General features: G+C 39.2%; 1 protein-coding gene and 1 long non-coding RNA gene across 2 annotated transcripts in view; one reads left to right on the top strand and one right to left on the bottom strand.

The window, feature by feature from the left end:
• Positions 1-19689, top strand: part of PTGR1 (prostaglandin reductase 1) — a 69926-nt gene that overhangs the window by 35761 nt on the left and 14476 nt on the right. Inside the window, exons 2-6 of the mRNA XM_077141887.1 lie at positions 4702-4821; positions 5810-5925; positions 9241-9286; positions 10238-10294; positions 16358-16525. Of these exons, the coding sequence (XP_076998002.1) occupies positions 5820-5925; positions 9241-9286; positions 10238-10294; positions 16358-16525 (377 nt within the window). The 5' untranslated portion in view covers positions 4702-4821; positions 5810-5819. The remainder of the gene's footprint in view (positions 1-4701; positions 4822-5809; positions 5926-9240; positions 9287-10237; positions 10295-16357; positions 16526-19689) is intronic.
• LOC143667559 (uncharacterized) lies at positions 9314-17996 on the bottom strand. Its single transcript, XR_013168097.1, has 3 exons — positions 17821-17996; positions 13410-13445; positions 9314-10451 (listed from the first exon to the last, which is right to left on the bottom strand). It is a non-coding gene; the product is annotated as an uncharacterized LOC143667559 (long non-coding RNA).

Genomic DNA, 19689 nt, shown 5'->3' with positions numbered 1-19689 from the left:
TCTCTTTCCAAATATGAGTGTCCCACGTGTATTATGGGATTTCTTGAAATTATGAGAATACAATAAGATAGAAATTCAGTTTGATAATGCTTTCTCAAGCATTTCACCAGACCAAAGAAATAAAAGCTGTAGCAGAGAAAAGGGAAACCAAGACTCTCTGTCTGTCTGTTTTTTAAGTGCATTGCCGTAGAAAAACACCCAGAAGGAATTCCACTAGAGAGGTAACAGTGACTTTTACTTTTTAAAACTACACACATCTGTATTGTCTGAATTATTTGACAAGATGCACTCTTCTCTTACTCGTGTGACTTGATTGTTTTAAGTGAATTATTCCTTTAGGTAACCAGATCAGGGCTCATTGAAAACTAAGGTCAGAGGCCCTAATTGAGATTTTGGCCCAAAGCAAGGTAAGGAAAGTTTTTTCTCTTGATCTTTTACTCTATATTCTAATTTCTTCTGTGTGATTTTGACTGACTTAGCCTAGTCAGCATGACTTGGATATTTGTAGTCATTAATGATTACCATGATAACAGGGAAAGAGATCCTGTTTAACTTGTTTGTGGTCAAATTTACCCATTCATCCCATTTGATGACAGGTGAATAAATGTTCACTGAAGCATAGTAATGGCTTTATCCAAGTTGCATACTCTCCAAGTCTAACTATTTTTTAAGTGCATTGCCATAGAAGAACATCCAGAAGGAATTCCACCAAAGACATAACAATGACTTTTACTTTTTACACTACACACATCTGTATTGCCTGAATTGTTTGACAAGATGCATTCTTTTATTACTTGCGTGACTTGATTGTTTTAAGTGAGTTCTTCCTTTAGGTAGCCAGATCAGGACTCACTGAACACTAAGGTCAGATGACCAAATCGAAAGAGATTTTGTTCCACAGCAAAATGAATGAAAGTCTTTTAATCCATTGCTCTATATTCTAACTCCTTCTGTGTGGTTATATAACAGCCATGACAGCCTCATCAGCATGACTCAGATATTTGCGGTCATTAATTAATCATAACGATGGGGAAAGAGATCCTGTTTAATCTATTGTGGCTAAACCTTACCCATATATTCCATTTGATGACCAGTGATGGATCCTAGTGACTTTATCCAAGTTGCTTTATGTACATCTCATCCAATGTTTCTGAATGCTGTATTGTACATCACTGTGTGCCTCTACCACATTTTACCCATCCATGCTTTTAGATACACCACCATTTCTTCCAACTCTTTTGTTTAAAAACTTTTGAAGCAAGCAAGGAAACAACCTACCTTTAGTGTAAAACTGAGAACACTACAGCTAACATCTGATTATGACTTAACATTATTTTAAGCGAAAAACTGAGAAGTCAGTCTCTTGAAGTTCTTAATCTATCAGAAATGGATTGCCTTATTAATTGAAAGCTGGCCAGGAGAAAAGAGCAATTGTATCCCCGGTGTCATAGTGATTGGTTCAGGTAATAAAGGCCTAAGAGCTTCAGATTTTTACTGGACCCAGAAAATAGTTTAGAGACAGTCCAATCAGAGAGGTAGAGGACCGCTTAAAAATGTGGGACATGGATATTTTTCTGTCCTTTAGGGTAGTAGAGCTGCAGTAGCCATTTTGCCACCATAAGGGAAGCAAGACTTAGGATGATGCAGATACCATGGAAAGCAGCGTGTAGAAAATGAAATATATCAGGTCTTGGTTCAGACCAACACTGAAGCTTGTCCTACCTCTGGAATTTTCAGTTAGATGAGCCAATAAATCCCTGGTATCATTTAAGCTACTATGAGTCTTCAGTTATTTGCAAGGAAAAAAAATCCTAAAATGATATAGGTAAGTGTTATTATCCCCATTTCACAAATGAGAGAAACCTGAGGCTCCGAGGGGTTAGGAAATTTGTTCAGGGTCACATGACTTTCCCTTTCATAAAGTTCACAAGGATTAATGTGAACTACCATTGATAATATTTATTCTCAGATAATTTATTTGTGAATGTGGTTTTTAAAGTGAAAGAGCTAAAACTGGGATTTATGGCCTGAGTCCGAGTCTTAGATCTTTCTCTTCTGGACTGGTTTCCAAGTCACGTGTTCAGTGGTAATTGTTTGTAATTCTGGGAAGGCTTCAATGGCCTTGTCAGTGCTAATTCATGTAGCAACGGATACAGAGCATCTTACTCAGGAGAGATATGACTATGCATTGGGGTGGCAAAAGGCAAGCAAAAGGAATTGAATCTAATTGCCCAAGACACCAATAGTCAACCCTGATAGACCCTACTGTTAAAAAAACAAAAACGAAACACAAAACTTATTATTATCTCTATAAATAACAGGGAGGAATACTTAGAACAAATCACCAATGGTCACCGAATCTTAATTTTCAACGGATTTTTACATTACAATATTTTTTCATAAATGTCCACCCCAATCTGTGTTTTCTGTCTCTCCAACACACAGACACACACCCACACATGCACAGCCCTCGTGCCTAGATTGTCCATTTCTTGTCACCACAAGCCACTCCTAGAGACCAGCTATGGTGTCAGGGGCACGACAGCTCTGCAGGTCTGAAAGCAAGGTGCCAAGAGGTCCCTCTCCCAGAGCTCTGTCCCTGGGCTTCTTGATAAGCATCACCTGGTTTTGTTCTGCCACTCCAGTTTCAGGTAACCTTTATAGCAGTAAGTTGTGTGATGCGGCCCAACAGGAAATTATGATAATCTGACTCTGGTGATTTAGTGATGTTTTAGTTTCCTAATACTGCCCTAACCAAGTACCCTCAGCTGGATGGCTTAAAATAATAGATATGGATTCTTTCACAAATTTTGGAGGTTACAAGTCTGAAATCAGCTGTTGGCAGGGCTGGTTCCTTCTGGAGGCTCTAAGAGCAAACCCAGTCCATGTCATGCTCCTGGCTTTGGGTGGTTGCTGGCAATCCTTCCTGTTCTTTGGCTTGTAGACACATCGCTCCAATTTCTGCCTCCATCTTCACATGCTTTTTTTTTTTATGTGTCCCTGTACTTCTGTATTCAAATTTCCCTCTTCTTATAAGGACACCAGTCATACTGCATTTAAGGTTCAACATAACATGGTATGACTTCATTTTAACCGAATTACATCTGCAAAGACCATATTTCCAAATAAGGTCAAATTCACAGGTTCTGATTGACCTGAATTTTGGGGGGACACTCTTCAACCCAGTACAGGTGATTGCCACTTATTGTGTTCTGCCAGTACACTAATAGAAATTCTTGTTCTCAGAGACTTCTTTGTAAACCATTCCTTCTTACTTTCACTTAATAACATTTCATGAACACTAATTAAGTGTGCAAGGGGTACAAATGTGAAAAAGTTGGGTCTCAGCTCTTAAAGACCCCACAGGGAGGGGGCCAGGGATAAGATCATTTGCCCTCATCAGATTGGCAGGAAGTAAAAACAGTAACACCAGTCCTGATGTGAGCTTAGGAACTCTCACACATGGCGGGTGGGAATGTAAGTCGCTACAATATTTTTGGAAAGTAATCTGACAATATTTTAGGCTGACCCTTGTGAAATGATCATTTCTTTAGGTTAAAATGGCTGAATACCAACAGTTTCACATGATTCAACCTAATGCTTTAAAAACATACATACTCTTTGACTCAACAATCTCACTTATGGAAATCTAGCTTATAGAAATAGAAGCATTAGAGTGTAAAGCTACTCAGACAAGGATACTTATTGTAGCATTGTTGATGGTGACAGTGCAAAACAAAACTAGAAACAACCTCAAATTTGGGGAATAAATTATTGTACATCCAAATTACGTAATATTTCCAGCAGCCAGATAAATCAAGAGTTATATCTGTATTTGTTTACTTGGAGATATGTCCATCATGTTAAGCCAAAGGAAAAAAAGTGCAGACTATCATCTATCATCCTAGAATGATTCCATTTTAGTAAAAATGAGGGGAAAAATCCCTTTATATGTCTGAATGATTACGGAGAAGGGAGTGAAATGCTAAATACTGCACAAGTAACCTTAGTTCCTTCAAGGAGTGGGTGATGGTGAAGGTTAAGGTGAAGTTTATAAAATCTTCATACACCTTTGCATTGATTCGCTATTTACCCTGACTGTCAAGGATGGGGCTACAGGTTGGGGATAGATAACTAATTTTATTCTTTAAAAAGATACTTGATTTTTATAATCACTCTCGAGTTAAGTACTACTCCCATTCCTGTATTACAAATGGGTGAACCGAGGCAGAGAGATTTCCTAACTTGCTCCACACCACACCACTCGAAAGCAGCAAGGGCAAGCGTCAACCAAGGCCGCCCCAAACCAGAGGCTTCTTAGCGGATCGCCTCTTTATACCCTCTCTTTTGGCAGAGATCTGGAAAGGCCGATTCTGAGGCTCGACGTTGCGGGGCTGTCATCAGATGGCGGCGCCCCGGAGACAGGAACGCTGACGTGTTTCTGAGGGGAGTCGGTGAAGGAGTCACGAGGTCGGTGACCCTCGAATTGGCCGGTGGATGAAGAGGGGGTATTCACCAGCCCGGTTCCCGATTAAGACTCCGGGTGCGGGTACCGCGGCACCTGGCAGAGCTCCGACAAGGGTTTTTGCTATTAGAAGCCTAACCTTTCTCAGCCGCCCCACCCCAACCTCGAGCAGGCATTTGCAGGAACCACATTTTCCAACCCTTCACCTCCTCCCAATCCGATTTCCTTTCTTCTAGAAGCAGCTCCGCCCCGGGGGGAACCCCACCCTCTCCCGGGATCCAGCATAAATCCAAACCCTGGGCCTGCTATAGGGCCAGTGCCGTCGCCTTCTCAAGTCGTGAAACCAGCGAACTCTTGTAAGTTGACCGCCCCCCCGCCCCACCTCCCCTTTTCCTATTGAGTTTCTAGATTTATGGAGCGTTTGCGCGTTGCTCTCCTACTCGTTATTTTCTACAACCTCTGGGGCTCCGCCCTGCCTTCGGAGGAGACTTGGAAGCTGGATAAACGGATGTCTCCGTCCCTGCGAGCTTCTTGGAGAGAGCGGAGACAGAGGCTGCAGCTCTGACCGCTCCTCTTGCAGTGCCGGAGCGTCCGGTCCAGGCCGCACGTGACCCTCTCCGGGGTGCCGGGTCGGGAAGCCGAGTGGGATCGCCAGCTGCTGCGGGCTTGCTTTGCAGCTGAGTCCTTAGCGGGGAAAGGACGTGATGCCTGGGAGTTGGGTGAAAGCAAAACTTCCCGGCTCGAAAGCTCAGGGCAGCACTAATCATTTCCTGGTGTTATTTATTTACAGAAAAGTTTGAGTCCAAACAAATTCTTGGTTTTCTCTTTGGAGCGATGGAAAGTGGCGCCACCCTGTGGTTTTCAGGTGGTCCTAAAGACTCGTTACTTTATCCATGTGAAAATTCTTTATATTTAAAGTTTTTTTTTTTTCTTCGGCTTTGCCTAAGAAAACTGGGAGATGAGAAACTGGGAATATTTTCCTGCCCGGCAGTACCCCGTTCAGTGTCCCCAGAGAAACCCTAGAGGTGGCTGGGGAGAATTTGCGGGACCTTTTACAATTCTCCTTGTCTGCAAATTTCCTTATGCCTCAGTTTCCTAATCTATACGCTGGCAATGATAATAATGCCTCATAGGACAATTATGAGAATAAAATTAAATGATGCATATGAAGTGCTTAGCATAGCACCAGAAACATAGTAAACACTAAATGACTGTGATTGGTGTTAAATGATAATGATGAGGCATATTATGGGTGGATTCTGCTGTTGACTTCACTGCAGTGGTTAGGGAACCATAAGAATCCAGTACTTCCTGGCAGTTGACTACATATTCACTGTATTCTAGGAGCTTCAGGATGGTTCGTGCTAAGAGCTGGACCCTGAAACATCACTTTGAAGGCATACCTCGTAATAGTGACTTTGAGCTGAAGACAACTGAGCTCCCACCCTTAAAAAATGGAGGTAAGTCGAACCCACGATTTCGATTTCAGAGTTGGAAGAGACTGACTGTATCAGTTTGACTTTGCTGCATAACAAACTACCCTAAACCATATGGCTGCAAGCAACAATCGTTTATTAGTTCACAATTCTATGGGTTGGCAATTTGGGCTGGGCTAAGCTGGGCAGTTTTTCTGTAGATCTCATTTAGGCTAGATGCTGATTTACCATGGGCCTCACTCGCATGTCTGGTGGTTAGCAGGCTTTCTGCCAAGGTACATGTCCAGTTACATAACTTTAGCAGGTTAATTTGACTTTGTTTTCACAGTGATCTCATGAATCGAATGCAGCAGGAGTTAGCAAGCTCCAACTGAGCCAGCACTTTTCAAGCCCCTATTTGTGTCATGTTTGCTAATATCCCACTGGTCAAAACAAGAGGATAGTCTAGCCCAAATTCAAGAGGTGGTGAAATACACTTCTTAAAGGGAGGAGTGGCAAAGAGGCCAGCCCACAGGATGGGAGATGTCTGTGGCCATTTTGCAATCCACCACACAGATCTTTTCGAAGTTGTTGGTATAAAGTCTGGATGTCACAATGGACATCTGCTTTCCTTGATAATCAAAGTTCGTGCTTGGGTGCAGTTCTCAGCATGACTGTGACCAGTCGACAGAGAGGATGTCCTCTCTGTCCTGGTGAGCCTGATGATGACAATGGGCTTAGTTAGGCCTTCCCAACAGCCCTGTCCAAAGATCTCAGACTATATCTGTGAACAGACAAAGAGAAAAATCCTCATCCTTCATTGAGGAAGCTCCCATCAACTTGGGGAAAGGGGAGCAACAAGACAAACCTAAAGAGTTCTAAGAGAGAGAAATTCTAAGGGAGTGCAACACACCCCGTGACAGGTTTGGAGATTAGCTTTGTGGAGCAGGCTCTAAGGGGTGTTTGTATGTAGGTAAGCTCTTGAGAAAAGAGGAAGCAATCAAGTAGCATGGCAAAGTTATCTGTCTAAATTGTGATGGCCAGAACTTAGATTCCAGATTCCAGAGAATGTGTACTCGAGACTCACAACAGCAAAATGAATATTTTTTATTGCTATCTGGATCTAGTAATTAAATCCTATGTGATCTTGTAACATAATGGTTACAGATATGGCCTTGGACATATTACTTAACCTAAGCTCAAATTCTTCATTGATAAAATGGGAATGATAATTGAATATCCCATAGGGTTGTTCAGAACATCAAATGTCGTAATCCATGTAAAGCATAGGATGAGTGCCCAATAAATCATCATTGTTCCAGTGAACTGGGCTGAACCAAATATGAGAGCTCTTATTGTCTCTTCAACAGAAAGCACAGATGTGAGGCCAGCCCTGAGGCAACAAGATTGTCTGTGTTTATCTAGAATATCCAAACAACAAAGGCATCAAGGCTTGAGTTTCTGTTTCTTTTTTTTTTTTCCCATGTGATATTTACAGGGAGAAGGACACTCCTTTCTGGTAGGGACCACATCTTTTTTTTTTTTTAATCTGTGGATTTTTTAATTTAATTTTTTTAATAACATTAAAATATTTCAACAAATTTAAAGAGGCAACTTCCAGAGTTTTGTTTTGTTTTGTTCCTTTTTTCTTCTTCTGTGAAAAATAATATATATGTAAATATATATACAAAAAAGCAATAAATTTCAAAGCACACAGCAACAATTAGTGGTAGAATAGTGTTCTAGTTTGCAAGCTGCTGGAACGCAATGTGCCAAAAATGGAATGGCTTTTAAAAAGGGGAATTTATTAAATTGCAAGTTTGTAGTCCTAAACCTGTGAAAATGCCCAAATTAAAGCAAAGCTATAGAAATGTCCAAGCTAAGGCATCCAGGGAAAGATACCTTGGTTCAAGAAGGCCTATGACATTCAGGGTTTCTCTCTCAACTAGAAAGACACATGGCAAAAATGGTGATCTCTCATAGCTTTCTCTCCAGGCTTCTTGCTTCATGAAACTCCCCCCGGGGCATTTTCCTTCTTCTACAAAGGTCTCTGACCTCTGGGGCTGTGTTGCTCTCTCCAAAATGTTTCCTGTTTAAAAGATTCCAGTAAACTGGTCAAGGTCCACTGGTGGAGTCACATCTCCCTCTAATCAAAGGTTAATACCAGGGGTGCAAGGGTAATTCAGTGGTAGAATTCTCACCTGCCATGTAGGAGACCAGGGTTCAATTTCTGGTCCATGCACTTCCCAAAAAACAAACAAACAAGCAGAAGCAAACAATCAAAAGCAAAGAAACAAAAATTCAACAAGTAGTGCTGCAATACTGGGATATTCAAACGGGAAAATAATTAAATATGACTCCGCCATACAGCATACAAAAAAAAAAGGTTAACACCCACAATTGGGTGTGTCACATCTCATGGAGATAATCTAATCAATATTCCAATCTACAGTGCTGAATAGAGATTAAAAGAAAGGGCAGGGTGGGCCACCATGGCTCAGTGGCAGAGTTCTTACCTGTCATGCTGGAGACCTGTGTCTGCCCGTGCAAAAAAAGAGGAAGGGCTGCCTCCACAAAATGGATCAGGGTTAAAACATGGTTTTTCTAGGGTACATAATCCTTTCAAACCAGCATGAACAGATTTCAAAGTTTGTTATGAGTTACAGTTCTACAGTTTTAGGTTTTTACTTCTAGCTGTTCTAAGATACTAGAGACTAAAAGAAATTTCAATATATTGATTCAACAATCATACAAGTTTGTTAAACCCTACCTTCTCTGTATAGCTCCATCATCACCTTTGATCTTTCTCCTACTCTTTAGGGGTATTTGGGCTATGTCCATTCTAAGTTTTTCATGTTGGAAGGGGCTGTTGATCATATGGGATAGGGGGTGGAACTAGTTGATGTTCTGGAGAGGCTGGTCCTCTGCATTTCAGGACTTATCTGGTCTGGGGACTCTTCTGGTGGTTGTAGGTTTCTGGAAAGTTACCCTAGTTTATGGAACCTTTTTAGAATCTTATATAATTCCCTAGGTATTCTTTAGGATTGGCAGGAATGGTTTTGGTTGGGGTTTGGCAAGCTGTGATAGGTAGCAATGTCTAACTAAAGCTTACATAAGAGTGACCTCCAGAGTAGGCTCTTGACTCTATTTGAACTCTCTTGGCCACTGATACCTATTTGTTCCACTTCTTTTCCCCATTTTGGTCAGAATGGCATTGCTGGTCCCACGGTTCCAGGGCCAGATTCATCCCTGGGAGTCATCTCCCATGCCACCAGGGAGACTTTCACCCCTGGATGTCTTGTCCCACGTAGGGGAAAGGGCTTGAGTTTCTAATTGACTATGAAATGCTTTATTTTGCAGAAGTCCTACTTGAAGCTTTGTTCCTCACTGTGGATCCTTATATGAGGTATTATTTTTCTCCTAAAAATTCTTCTGTTGTGTGTTGGACCCTATTTTGAAATAGTTTAAGTTTTAAAATATCCAACTGATTCAAACTTTGCCTTCTGCTTTTCCCAGTATATTAGTGGTGGGATTTAGGATGTTTACCTTTTGCAGGCAAAAGGCTAGAAATTCAGAGAGAGATTACCTTGCACCTTTATTTTATGTCTATCTCTGCCTCTTGTGCACAATTTACCTTTTATTGTTCACCAAAATTTTATTTATTTATTTATTTATTTGCTCCCAGAAAATTTAAAAGAAAAAAGAAGCCAGGTTCCAATTTGTCCATTTCACTAGTGGCAAATAATTTGGGGAGAAGGGTATGCTAAGTCTAAAAAGTATATTCTCTCGCTTCCCATCTAACTGTATTTTAATTTAGGTAGTATGCAGTTAATTCAAACTTGTGTCCTCAAATAGCAGACAATTCAGAAAGAGGTAGAAATAAAGGCCTTCATGGGCCATATAACTCCTCAATAATTGTTTCCCAGGAAAATAATAGAGCTATTATTCTTTTCAATAATTTTTTCATAGTTGATTAATAAAGTCTCAAATCTAAAGTGAAAATAAACCATTTAAAAATGTTAACAAGCATCCCTTTTTGTGTGACAGACATCTTAGGTAATAGGTACCGGTGGTTCCTGGGTTGTATTTTAAAAACTATCAGTAGAAACTCATCCACGATGGGACTGGTAATACGATCATCAAGTTCATTTTACAGAAGACACTTCTGTGGGGTCATGGAACAGAACTGCCTCTTACAGTTTTCCCTTACATTTCGCCCAGTTGTCATGCTCTTGTCTTTCTGGCTTCTGTTTCCACACACACTCCCCCAGTGGTTTTCTACTTGGCTCTAAATTCAAGACAGATTTTCCCATGTGTGCTTATGTATTATGCATGGATTTTTCTTTTCCTTTTTCAGAGTGCTATCCAAAAATATGAAGGAGGGTGATCCGATGATGGGGCAGCAAGTGGCCAGGTAGTTATTTCCATTTTTTCATGTGCTTGGAAAACATGTCTGCTCTTTACCCTCCGGTTGAGATCTGTTTCTTTCCATTGTTTGTGCAATTTCCTTAGCTTGCTGGGTTCGCTACCTTTTGGATCTTGGAAGCAAACTGGGAAATCCTGTCCTCTTCCTGAATAATAAGGAGAGAGAAAAGGATGTGAAGTTGTCATCATTTCAGCCTCACTTTTCTACCCTGACTTTTTTTTTTTATGTGTCTACCTACATGCATGTATTTCTGTATACATCATATGCATAAGGGCAGATAAGTAATATGTATATCATAGGGAATTTTTTTTGTTTGTTTGTTTGTTTTTTGTTTTAGATATTTTATTTTTCAGTTCTGGAATTTCCATTTCATTCTTTTATACAGTTTCCAAATGTATCCTGAAATTTCCCAGTTCTTCTCCTACTATATCCATCTTTTCCTTTACACTTTTCAATATATTTACTGTAGTTATTTTATTTTTTTTTTTATTAATTAAAAAAAGAATTAACAAAACAATTAGAAATCATTCCAATCTACATGTACAATCAGTAATTCTTAATAACATCACATAGTTGCATATTCATCATTTCTTAGTACATTTGCATCGATTTAGAAAAAGAAATAAAAAGACAACAGAATAAGAATTAAAACAATAATAGAAAGAAAAAAAAACAAAAAAAAACAAAAACAAAAAACCTATACCTCACATGCAGCTTCATTCAGTGTTTTAACATAATTGCATTACAATTGGGTAGTATTGTGCTGTCCATTTCTGAGTTTTTATATCCAGTCCCGTTGTACAGTCTGTATCCCTTCATCTCCAATTATCCCTTCTCTTTTTTTTTTTTTTTTTTTAATTAACGGAAAAAAAGAAATTAACCCAACATTTAGAGATCATACCATTCTACACATGCAATCATTAATTCTTAACATCATCACATAGATGCATGATCATCATTTCTTAGTACATTTGCATTGGTTTAGAAGAACTAGCAACATAACCGAAAAAGATATAGAATGTTAATATAGAGAAAAAAATAAAAGTAATAATAGTAAAATCAAAACAAAACAAAACAAAACAAAACAAAAACCTATAGCTCAGATGCAGCTTCATTCAGTGTTTTAACATGATTACTTTACAATTAGGTATTATTGTGCTGTCCATTTTTGAGTTTTTGTATCTAGTCCTGTTGCACAGTCTGTATCCCTTCAGCTTCAATTACCCATTGTCTTACCCTGTTTCTAACTCCTGCTGAACTCTGTTACCAATGACATATTTCAAGTTTATTCTCGAATGTCCGTTCACATCAGTGGGACCATACAGTATTTGTCCTTTAGTTTTTGGCTGGATTCACTCAGCATAATATTCTCTAGGTCCATCCATGTTATTACATGGTTCATAAGTTTATCTTGTCTTAAAGCTGCATAATATTCCATCGTATGTATATACCACAGTTTGTTTAGCCACTCTTCTGTTGATGGAGATTTTGGCTGTTTCCATCTCTTTGCAATTGTAAATAATGCTGCTATAAACATTGGTGTGCAAATGTCCGTTTGTGTCTTTGCCCTTAAGTCCTTTGAGTAGATACCTAGCAATGGTATTGCTGGGTCGTATGGCAATTCTATATTCAGCTTTTTGAGGAACCGCCAAACTGCCTTCCACAGTGGTTGCACCCTTTGACATTCCCACCAACAGTGGATAAGTGTGCCTCTTTCTCCGCATCCTCTCCAGCACTTGTCATTTTCTGTTTTGTTGATAATGGCCATTCTGGTGGGTGTGAGATGATATCTCATTGTGGTTTTGATTTGCATTTCTCTAATGGCCAGGGACATTGAGCATCTCTTCATGTGCCTCTTGGCCATCCGTATTTCCTCTTCTGAGAGGTGTCTGTTCAAGTCTTTTTCCCATTTTGTAATTGGGTTGGCTGTCTTTTTGTTGTTGAGATGAACAATCTCTTTATAAATTCTGGATACTAGACCTTTATCTGATATATCATTTCCAAATATTGTCTCTCATTGTGAAGGCTGTCTTTCTACTTTCTTGATGAAGTTCTTTGATGCACAAAAGTGTTTAATTTTGAGGAGTTCCCATTTATTTATTTCCTTCTTCAGTGCTCTTGCTTTAGGTTTAAGGTCCATAAAACCGCCTCCAGTTGTAAGATCCATAAGATATCTCCCAACATTTTCCTCTAACTGTTTTATGGTCTTAGACCTATGTTTAGATCTTTGATCCATTTTGAGTTAACTTTTGCATAGGGTGTGAGAGATGGGTCTTCTTTCATTCTTTTGCATATGGATATCCAGTTCTCTAGGCACCATTTATTGAAGAGACTGCTCTGTCCCAGGTGAGTTGGCTTGACTGCCTTATCAAAGATCAAATGTTCATAGATGAGAGGGTCTATATCTGAGCACTCTATTCGATTCCATTGGTCGATATATCTATCTTTATGCCAATACCATGCTGTTTTGACCACTGTGGCTTATCATAGGGAATTTTGTTCACAACATTATTTTTGCGGGGTGGCAGAGTGCATGGTCTGGGAATTGAACCCGGGTCTCCCACATGGAAGGTGAAATTCTATCACTGAACCACCTGTGTACCGCCCCCCCCCCCTTACTGTTAATTATTAAAAATTGGTATCCATCCAATTAATGATTATTGTAAAAATTTGAATGGAACAATTTTATTTCTTGGAAACAGAAAGCTTCTGAATCTATATAGATGACAGGTGTTAATATGTAATTATCTCAAATATAGTTGAGCACGCCTACTAACATTTATAATTTTTGAAAAGCACATTTCTTTTCTCACTTAATGATATGTCCTGGTTATCTTTTGTTGACAGTATATAAATGTTTGACCTCCTTGTTAATGGCTGCAAATTGCTCCTGTTATCAGCAGTAGATTATTTTACAAACAATAACAATTGTTAACAATTTTTTTCTACTATAATTAATTCTACAAGGAACATGTATGTAGCTATATGTGCAGGTCGTGCCTGTGTATTCTTTTCACGTTTGAGTGATATAAATTTTAAATTTCCAGAAGTATAAATTCTAGGTGAGGGTGGGCCACAGTGGCTCAGTAGGTAGAGTTCTCACCTGTTGTGCTGGAGACCCGGGTTTGATTCCTGGTGCCTGCCCATGAAAAAAAAAAAAGTAAATTCTAGGTCAAAGGAGATACACATTTTAAATTTGAATAGATAATGACAAATTGCTCTTCGAAATCATTGTACCGCATCCACTCCTACCAAAAGCACATAAAAGGGCCCGTTTTACTCATTCCTATTTCCACTTCTTAACATCAGTCTTAGCAATCTGAGATGAATATGTTGGTACTTCAGTTTAATTTGCATTTAGTTAAATTTCCTTTTCTTTAGTTATTAGTGATGCCAAGATTCTTTCTGTAAGTTACTTATCAATTTGTATAGTACTTTCTTTTGAAGATCATCTGTGTATGTCTTTTGGCCTTTATCATTAGGTTTTTCATCTTTTATATTGCTTTGTAAAAGCTTCTTATAGGTTAGGGATATTAGTATTGTGACTATTTGGATCTTTTCTTTCTCCTGTGTCCAATAATAGCTTCAAATTCATCATTTCCTTCTCAGACCTTATTGGAGGTAGCTCTAACATCCATATTTCTACTGACACTCTTCAAAGCAATCTAGGTTTTTTCTATCTAGTGCCTCACAATTCTTCAAGCTTATATCCATTACCCAATTCCAAAGCCATTTCCACATATTTAGGTATTTGTCATAGCAGAACTGAAAAGTCTCAGTTTCCCAACTCCTGTCATAAATGCCACACAATGGGTTGTCTTAAACAACAGGAATTTATTGGCCCTCGCTTTCAGAGGCTGGAAGACTTGCTTTCTCCAAAGAGTGGTAGTGTTTTGGCCGGCCAGCAATCCTCAGGGTCCTTGGCCTTCCTGTCACGTGGTGATGTCTGTCCTTTCCTTTCTCCTCTGGACACCAGGCTTTCTCTTCACATGGCTTTCTCTTCATAAAACCTCCAGTAAAAACGCCCAAATTCATTTGGTTGGGCCACAACTTAATTAAAAATAACATCTTCAGAAGGTCCTATTTATGATGGGTTCACACCCACAAAATGGATTGAGATTAAGAGCATGTTTTTTTCTGAGGTACATAATTCAAGCTACCATGCTCTCCAAGCACAAGGTATGCCTCTCCATGTATTCATTTTCTCTTATGTCCCATTAACAGTTTCTTCATATAGGTATTACACATTTCTTGCTAGTAATCAAAGAAATGAATATTTATTTGTGTTTGCTGAGTTGGCAACAATTTTGTAAAAGACAATACTCAGTTTTAGAGAAGATAGGATAATGCACTCAGACACTGATGGTAGAAGTAGAAATTGATAAAACCTTCTAGAAAGCAATTTGACAATATGCAGCAAGAGTTACAAATGTTTTAGTACTATTTTATCTAGCAATTCTATGTATAAAAATATTGCCTAAATAAATCAATCAATTCATATTCATGAATATTAATTGACTTGTAATACAAATTAGGAAAAATACCAGAGATACCATAGCTATAACAATTGGGGAGTAATAAATTCATTGCAGTTTTTGAAGAATTCCTACTAATATGGGAAAAAAGTCTAAGCTATATAGACTACTATTTTTATATTGAGAGAGAAAACTGTACAAAATTATTTCAGTTATATAAATACATATAAAATATTTTTTTAAATATATCATTAGAATTGCCATAAAATACACCAAAATGTTAACAGCAGTTATCTTTGTATGGTGGGATTCAGACCTAACGTTTTTACTTTCTATGTTCTAAATTTCCTGAAAAGAACATGTGCTATATAATTTTGTGATCTGGGGAAAGACAGAAAGTATGGTAAGAGTGAGAGGAGATGAAAGAAAGGGAATCAGTAAATGAGAGAGAACAGGAACAGTTTAGAGGATGGGGTGAAAAGCTGGGAGAGATCAGTATCCTGGAAACCAAAGGAGGAAGAGTTTTACATGATCAACAGTGTTGAATAGAGTGTTTTAATTTCCTAGGCTGCTCAGTAAATACTATGAAATGGGTTGACTTAAATGATGGGAATTATTAGCCTACAGTTTTGAGGACACAAAAATGTCCAAATTAAGGTATCATCAAGGCAATACTTTTCTTCCTGAAGACTGGTTGCCATCAATCCCTTGGTCTACTGCCACTTGGCAAGGCACTTGGTGGCATCTGCTGGTCTCTTCCTTCCCAGTTTTGTTGCTTTCAGCTTCTTGCTTCTGTGGCTTCTCTCTCTCTCTCCCTGAATTCATTCATTTATAAAGGACTCCAGTAATAGAATTAAGACCCATCTTCAATAAGGTGGGACACACCCTAACTGAAGTAACCTCATCAAAAGGTCCTGTTTACAAGGAGTTTACAACCACAGGTATGGATTAACTTTAGGAATATGTTTTCTGGGGTATATTTGGCTTCAAACCACCGCAGGTAGAAAGGTAAAATCAGATAATGATTGAAGAATGTTAACTGAATTTTCAATCAGGAGGTCGTTATAACTTTCGTGGAATAGTGGAAATTGAGGGCAGATTGTAGTGGGTAATCAAGTGAGTGAGAAGTGAAAAAGTTTAGCTGTAAAGAAAGAAGAGAGAGGGAGGAAGTAGGGAGAGGATGGAGTTATAAAATGGTAGGCTTGAGCATATTTAAGTGCTTAGAGAAAGGGATAATATAGAGGAAAATATTAAAGATTAAGGAGAGAAAAGGACTAAGGGATAGAGGGTGGCTCCTAAAGTACAGGCAAGAGGCTGGTACCCAGGACCCCTTGACAGATGTGTTTTATTCAAACAAGAGAAATGGATGAAAATAGGGTTGCTAGACCTGCTGTGAGAGTTTCTGATGGCCCCAATTTTCTTCCAAGGAGGAAATGCCAATGGCTAAGAATTAAGATAGAGAGATGTGGTGGACTATTCAACAGTCATGGACTGTCAACCTCAGTGCCCTTTTGTGAGCACACAGCATCCTGTGAATGGGAAGAAGTTTCACATTTTAATGTCCTTTATTTTTCAGAGTTGTGGAAAGTAAAAATTCAGCCTATCCAAAAGGAACTGTAGTACTGGCTTATTCAGGCTGGACAACACACTCCATTTCTGATGGGGAAAAACTGGAAAAGCTGCCTACAGAGTGGCCAGACACATTACCATTATCTTTAGCTCTGGGAACAATTGGCATGCCAGGGTAAGTTTCATGGGTACAATTCATTTGTTTGAATACTTGACATTATAATTTTCTAAAATGGTTTATCCATAACTTGGTTGACATAAAGAGATTTTGAGACATAGGCTCAGAGGTTGGTTAGAGCTGATGGTAGGACTACCAAAGGAAGAAGGAATGGGCTAGAGTTTGCCTTAGGACTGAAGGAGAGAGGGAAAACTAAGTCAGAGAGCTCCAGGTACAAAAGAGGAAGCATTGATGGTAAGATGCAACATAGGACATGATCCCTCCTGAGCAGCTGGCAAATGGGAAAACAAAGGAACCAGTTCTTCTTGCCCCTGGGATGTTCTTGGCTTCACTCATGTTTGCCTCCGCTTGAGAGTTAAAGAAAGGAAAGAAGGTTCTGTCTACATTGGCTCTTCTTAACTATCTTTACTTCCTCACCTTTTCCCTATACACATCTGAGCTGTACAGGCATACATTTTAAAAACTCAAGCTTGGTGGGCCACGGTGACTCAGCAGGCAGAACTCTCGCCTGCCTTGCTGGAGACCCAGATTTGATTCTTGGTGCCTGCCATGTTAAAAAAAAAAAAAAAAAAAAAAACTCTCAGAGAGCACATGGTAAAATACTCAAGCTTCTCTGATCTTGACCTTAGGAAGGCTCTTGGTCAGTTCATCCTGTGCCCCTTTTCCAGTCCCCAACTGAACTTTGGACATTAAGTTTCTTTAGTGCTTTGGAGAGGCAAGGTCATTGCCTTTTGGAGTCCCCCAAACTTTCCTAGCCCAGAATTCATTTAGTTCTTTTCTTTTTCTAAATTGTGTGATCTTTCTCTTTCTTCCAATCTTCTTTTCCTCTTCCTCTTTTTAACACTTTGAGGAATTTCTAAAGAATGAAGTAGAAATATGTACTCCAAGAAGATTGGCCTCTAATAAAAAAATATTCTCATTCACCCCGAGTTCATATTCCATTTAGTCTCCTCAGAATTGCCACTGCAAAGAGATATCATGAAACAGAGGATGCTAGATACCTTCTTACGTTCAGTTAGTGGACACTAAACAAAGCCACAGTACTTCCCTCTCTTCCCTGCCTGCCCTATACCCTCCACTAGAGAGAGCTTTTCCTCCCACTTTGTTTTCCTGCCCATCCTTCTCTCTGGATTGTGTGCCAGGTGTAGGAGAGCAGAGGTGAAGGTAGATGTAAGAAAACCTTGGAGTAAGTCTTCCCTGACTTGGTTGGGGAGAAAGTAATTTGTAAAATATTAGGAGACCTTGACCCTTAAAATAGAAAATAATGTATTCATGTATACTTTTATGCTCACCTGTTCCAAGCTCCTAAGAAGTGCAGTTTTACTCGCATCAACTTTATACCAGTAGTTGTCAATGACTGAAAGGGGAGGAGCTATGCCACACAGGCTAATGACCTCTTCCAGCCACACACCACCCATTCTGAGAACTCCTGCCATTATGAGCCACTTGCCAATGGGGTGGATTGACCCTCCAAGAATTCTGGGACCTCTATCATAGACAATGAAATAAGCTGGATTTTGAAACATAGGGTGTCTCTCAGCTTTCCAGATTCCACATATTTAACATTCACCCAAAGTATCATTTCCTTCAATAGGGCCTCTCTCTTTTCTCAGTTAAGTTGGAAGAGTTCAGATGTTTTGCCCTCCAACCTGTTGATTATATCAAGTTCGCCTTAGTTCAAAATGCACCTTTTATTTTCCCTCTAGGACGTCTTTACCAATGGTTTCTCCATCTTAGCTCCACTTTATCTTTAAAAGGGCTTGATCTTTGGGAAAGGCTTGTGTATCTTGTTGATAGATCTAAACGAAAACAGACTCTGAAAATACCTGGGTTCTCTTGAGGGGTGACGATGTTGATGGTAAGTGGAATGACATAAACAGAAAATGTACCTTCTGCTTCTCTTTTGGAGTTAAGCTGACTTGCCCAGAAAACTGACATCAGCATTCATTAATGCAGTGGTTTTCAGTTGCCAGCATTCATGACAGTTACCTGGAGTCTTATTAAAATTCAGCTTTCCAGATCTCAAGTTTTCTGAATCAGTGGGTCTGGCCAGGGGCCCAGAAATTTAAATTTTAAATAAATTCTCCAGGTGGCTCTGAGACAGATGATATGCCATCATCTTTTGAAAAACACTATGTTAAGGGAATATTAGATATTTGCTTCCTCAGGAAAAGTGCTTTCTGTATATCTCACTGCCTTCCTTTCAATGCCCAACTCTAGTGGATCCCAAATACAGCCAGAGGATTAGTAAACTGAAACTATGCCAGTGTGTAGTTTCCAGTTTGTAAGAAATAACTCTACAAGATTTTGTCTGAAATTTTAAAAGTGGCTTAACGATCACCATAATGGATATGGATTCCATTGGCTCAGGCTCAGGGGGTGCAAAAATATAACTTTAAAACTTTTCTACTGCTGTGCTTCATTTCTATCTCAAGTCCTCATTTTGGCTGGTAATATAAGAAAAACTGAAAGTTCAGTGATTTTTCACAACATTTAGGTTTAAAACACAGAATTCCCCCTTCCTTCTCCCTAAAGTTGATGGAAGCTCCAATTTCTTTTTTTTTTTTAAATCCTGTGTGGGATTTCAGCCATTCCACCTGGTCCAGACTGTAGTCTGGATGTGTTGGCTACTGATGTCCCCACAACAATTATTTCATACAATTCCTGGCTATTTACTACCTGCTCTGGAGGACAAACTAAACTCCACAGTTCACTATGCTGCCATCTTGCTCCACCTCTCTGCCCGTTTTAAAATTGTGAAAACTAACGTATATGCAAAAGAGTAATAAATTTCAAACTACATTGTGACAAATAGTTATAGAACAGATTTCAGAGTTTGGTATGAGTTACAATTCTACAATTTTAGGTTTTTCCTTCTAGCTGCTCCAAGATACTGGAGACTCAAAGAAATATCAATATAATGATTCAGTAGTCATAGTCATTTGCTAAATCCTATCTGCTCTGTTATAACCCCACCTTCTCCTTTGATCTTTCTCCCAGTCTTTAGGGGCATCTGGGCTATGCCCATTCTAACTTTTTCATGTTGGAAAGAGCTATTTATAACGTGGGATAAGGGGACGGAACTATTTCTTCATACCTGTCCAATTCTCCAACAATGATTATCTCTTTTACAATGAACACCAACGATGAGTCCTCTGAAA

The sequence above is a fragment of the Tamandua tetradactyla genome, chromosome 2 (genome assembly GCF_023851605.1).
Source record: "Tamandua tetradactyla isolate mTamTet1 chromosome 2, mTamTet1.pri, whole genome shotgun sequence".
NCBI classification, from domain to species: Eukaryota; Metazoa; Chordata; class Mammalia; order Pilosa; family Myrmecophagidae; genus Tamandua; species Tamandua tetradactyla.
This window is presented reverse-complemented; position numbering and strand designations above follow the sequence as displayed.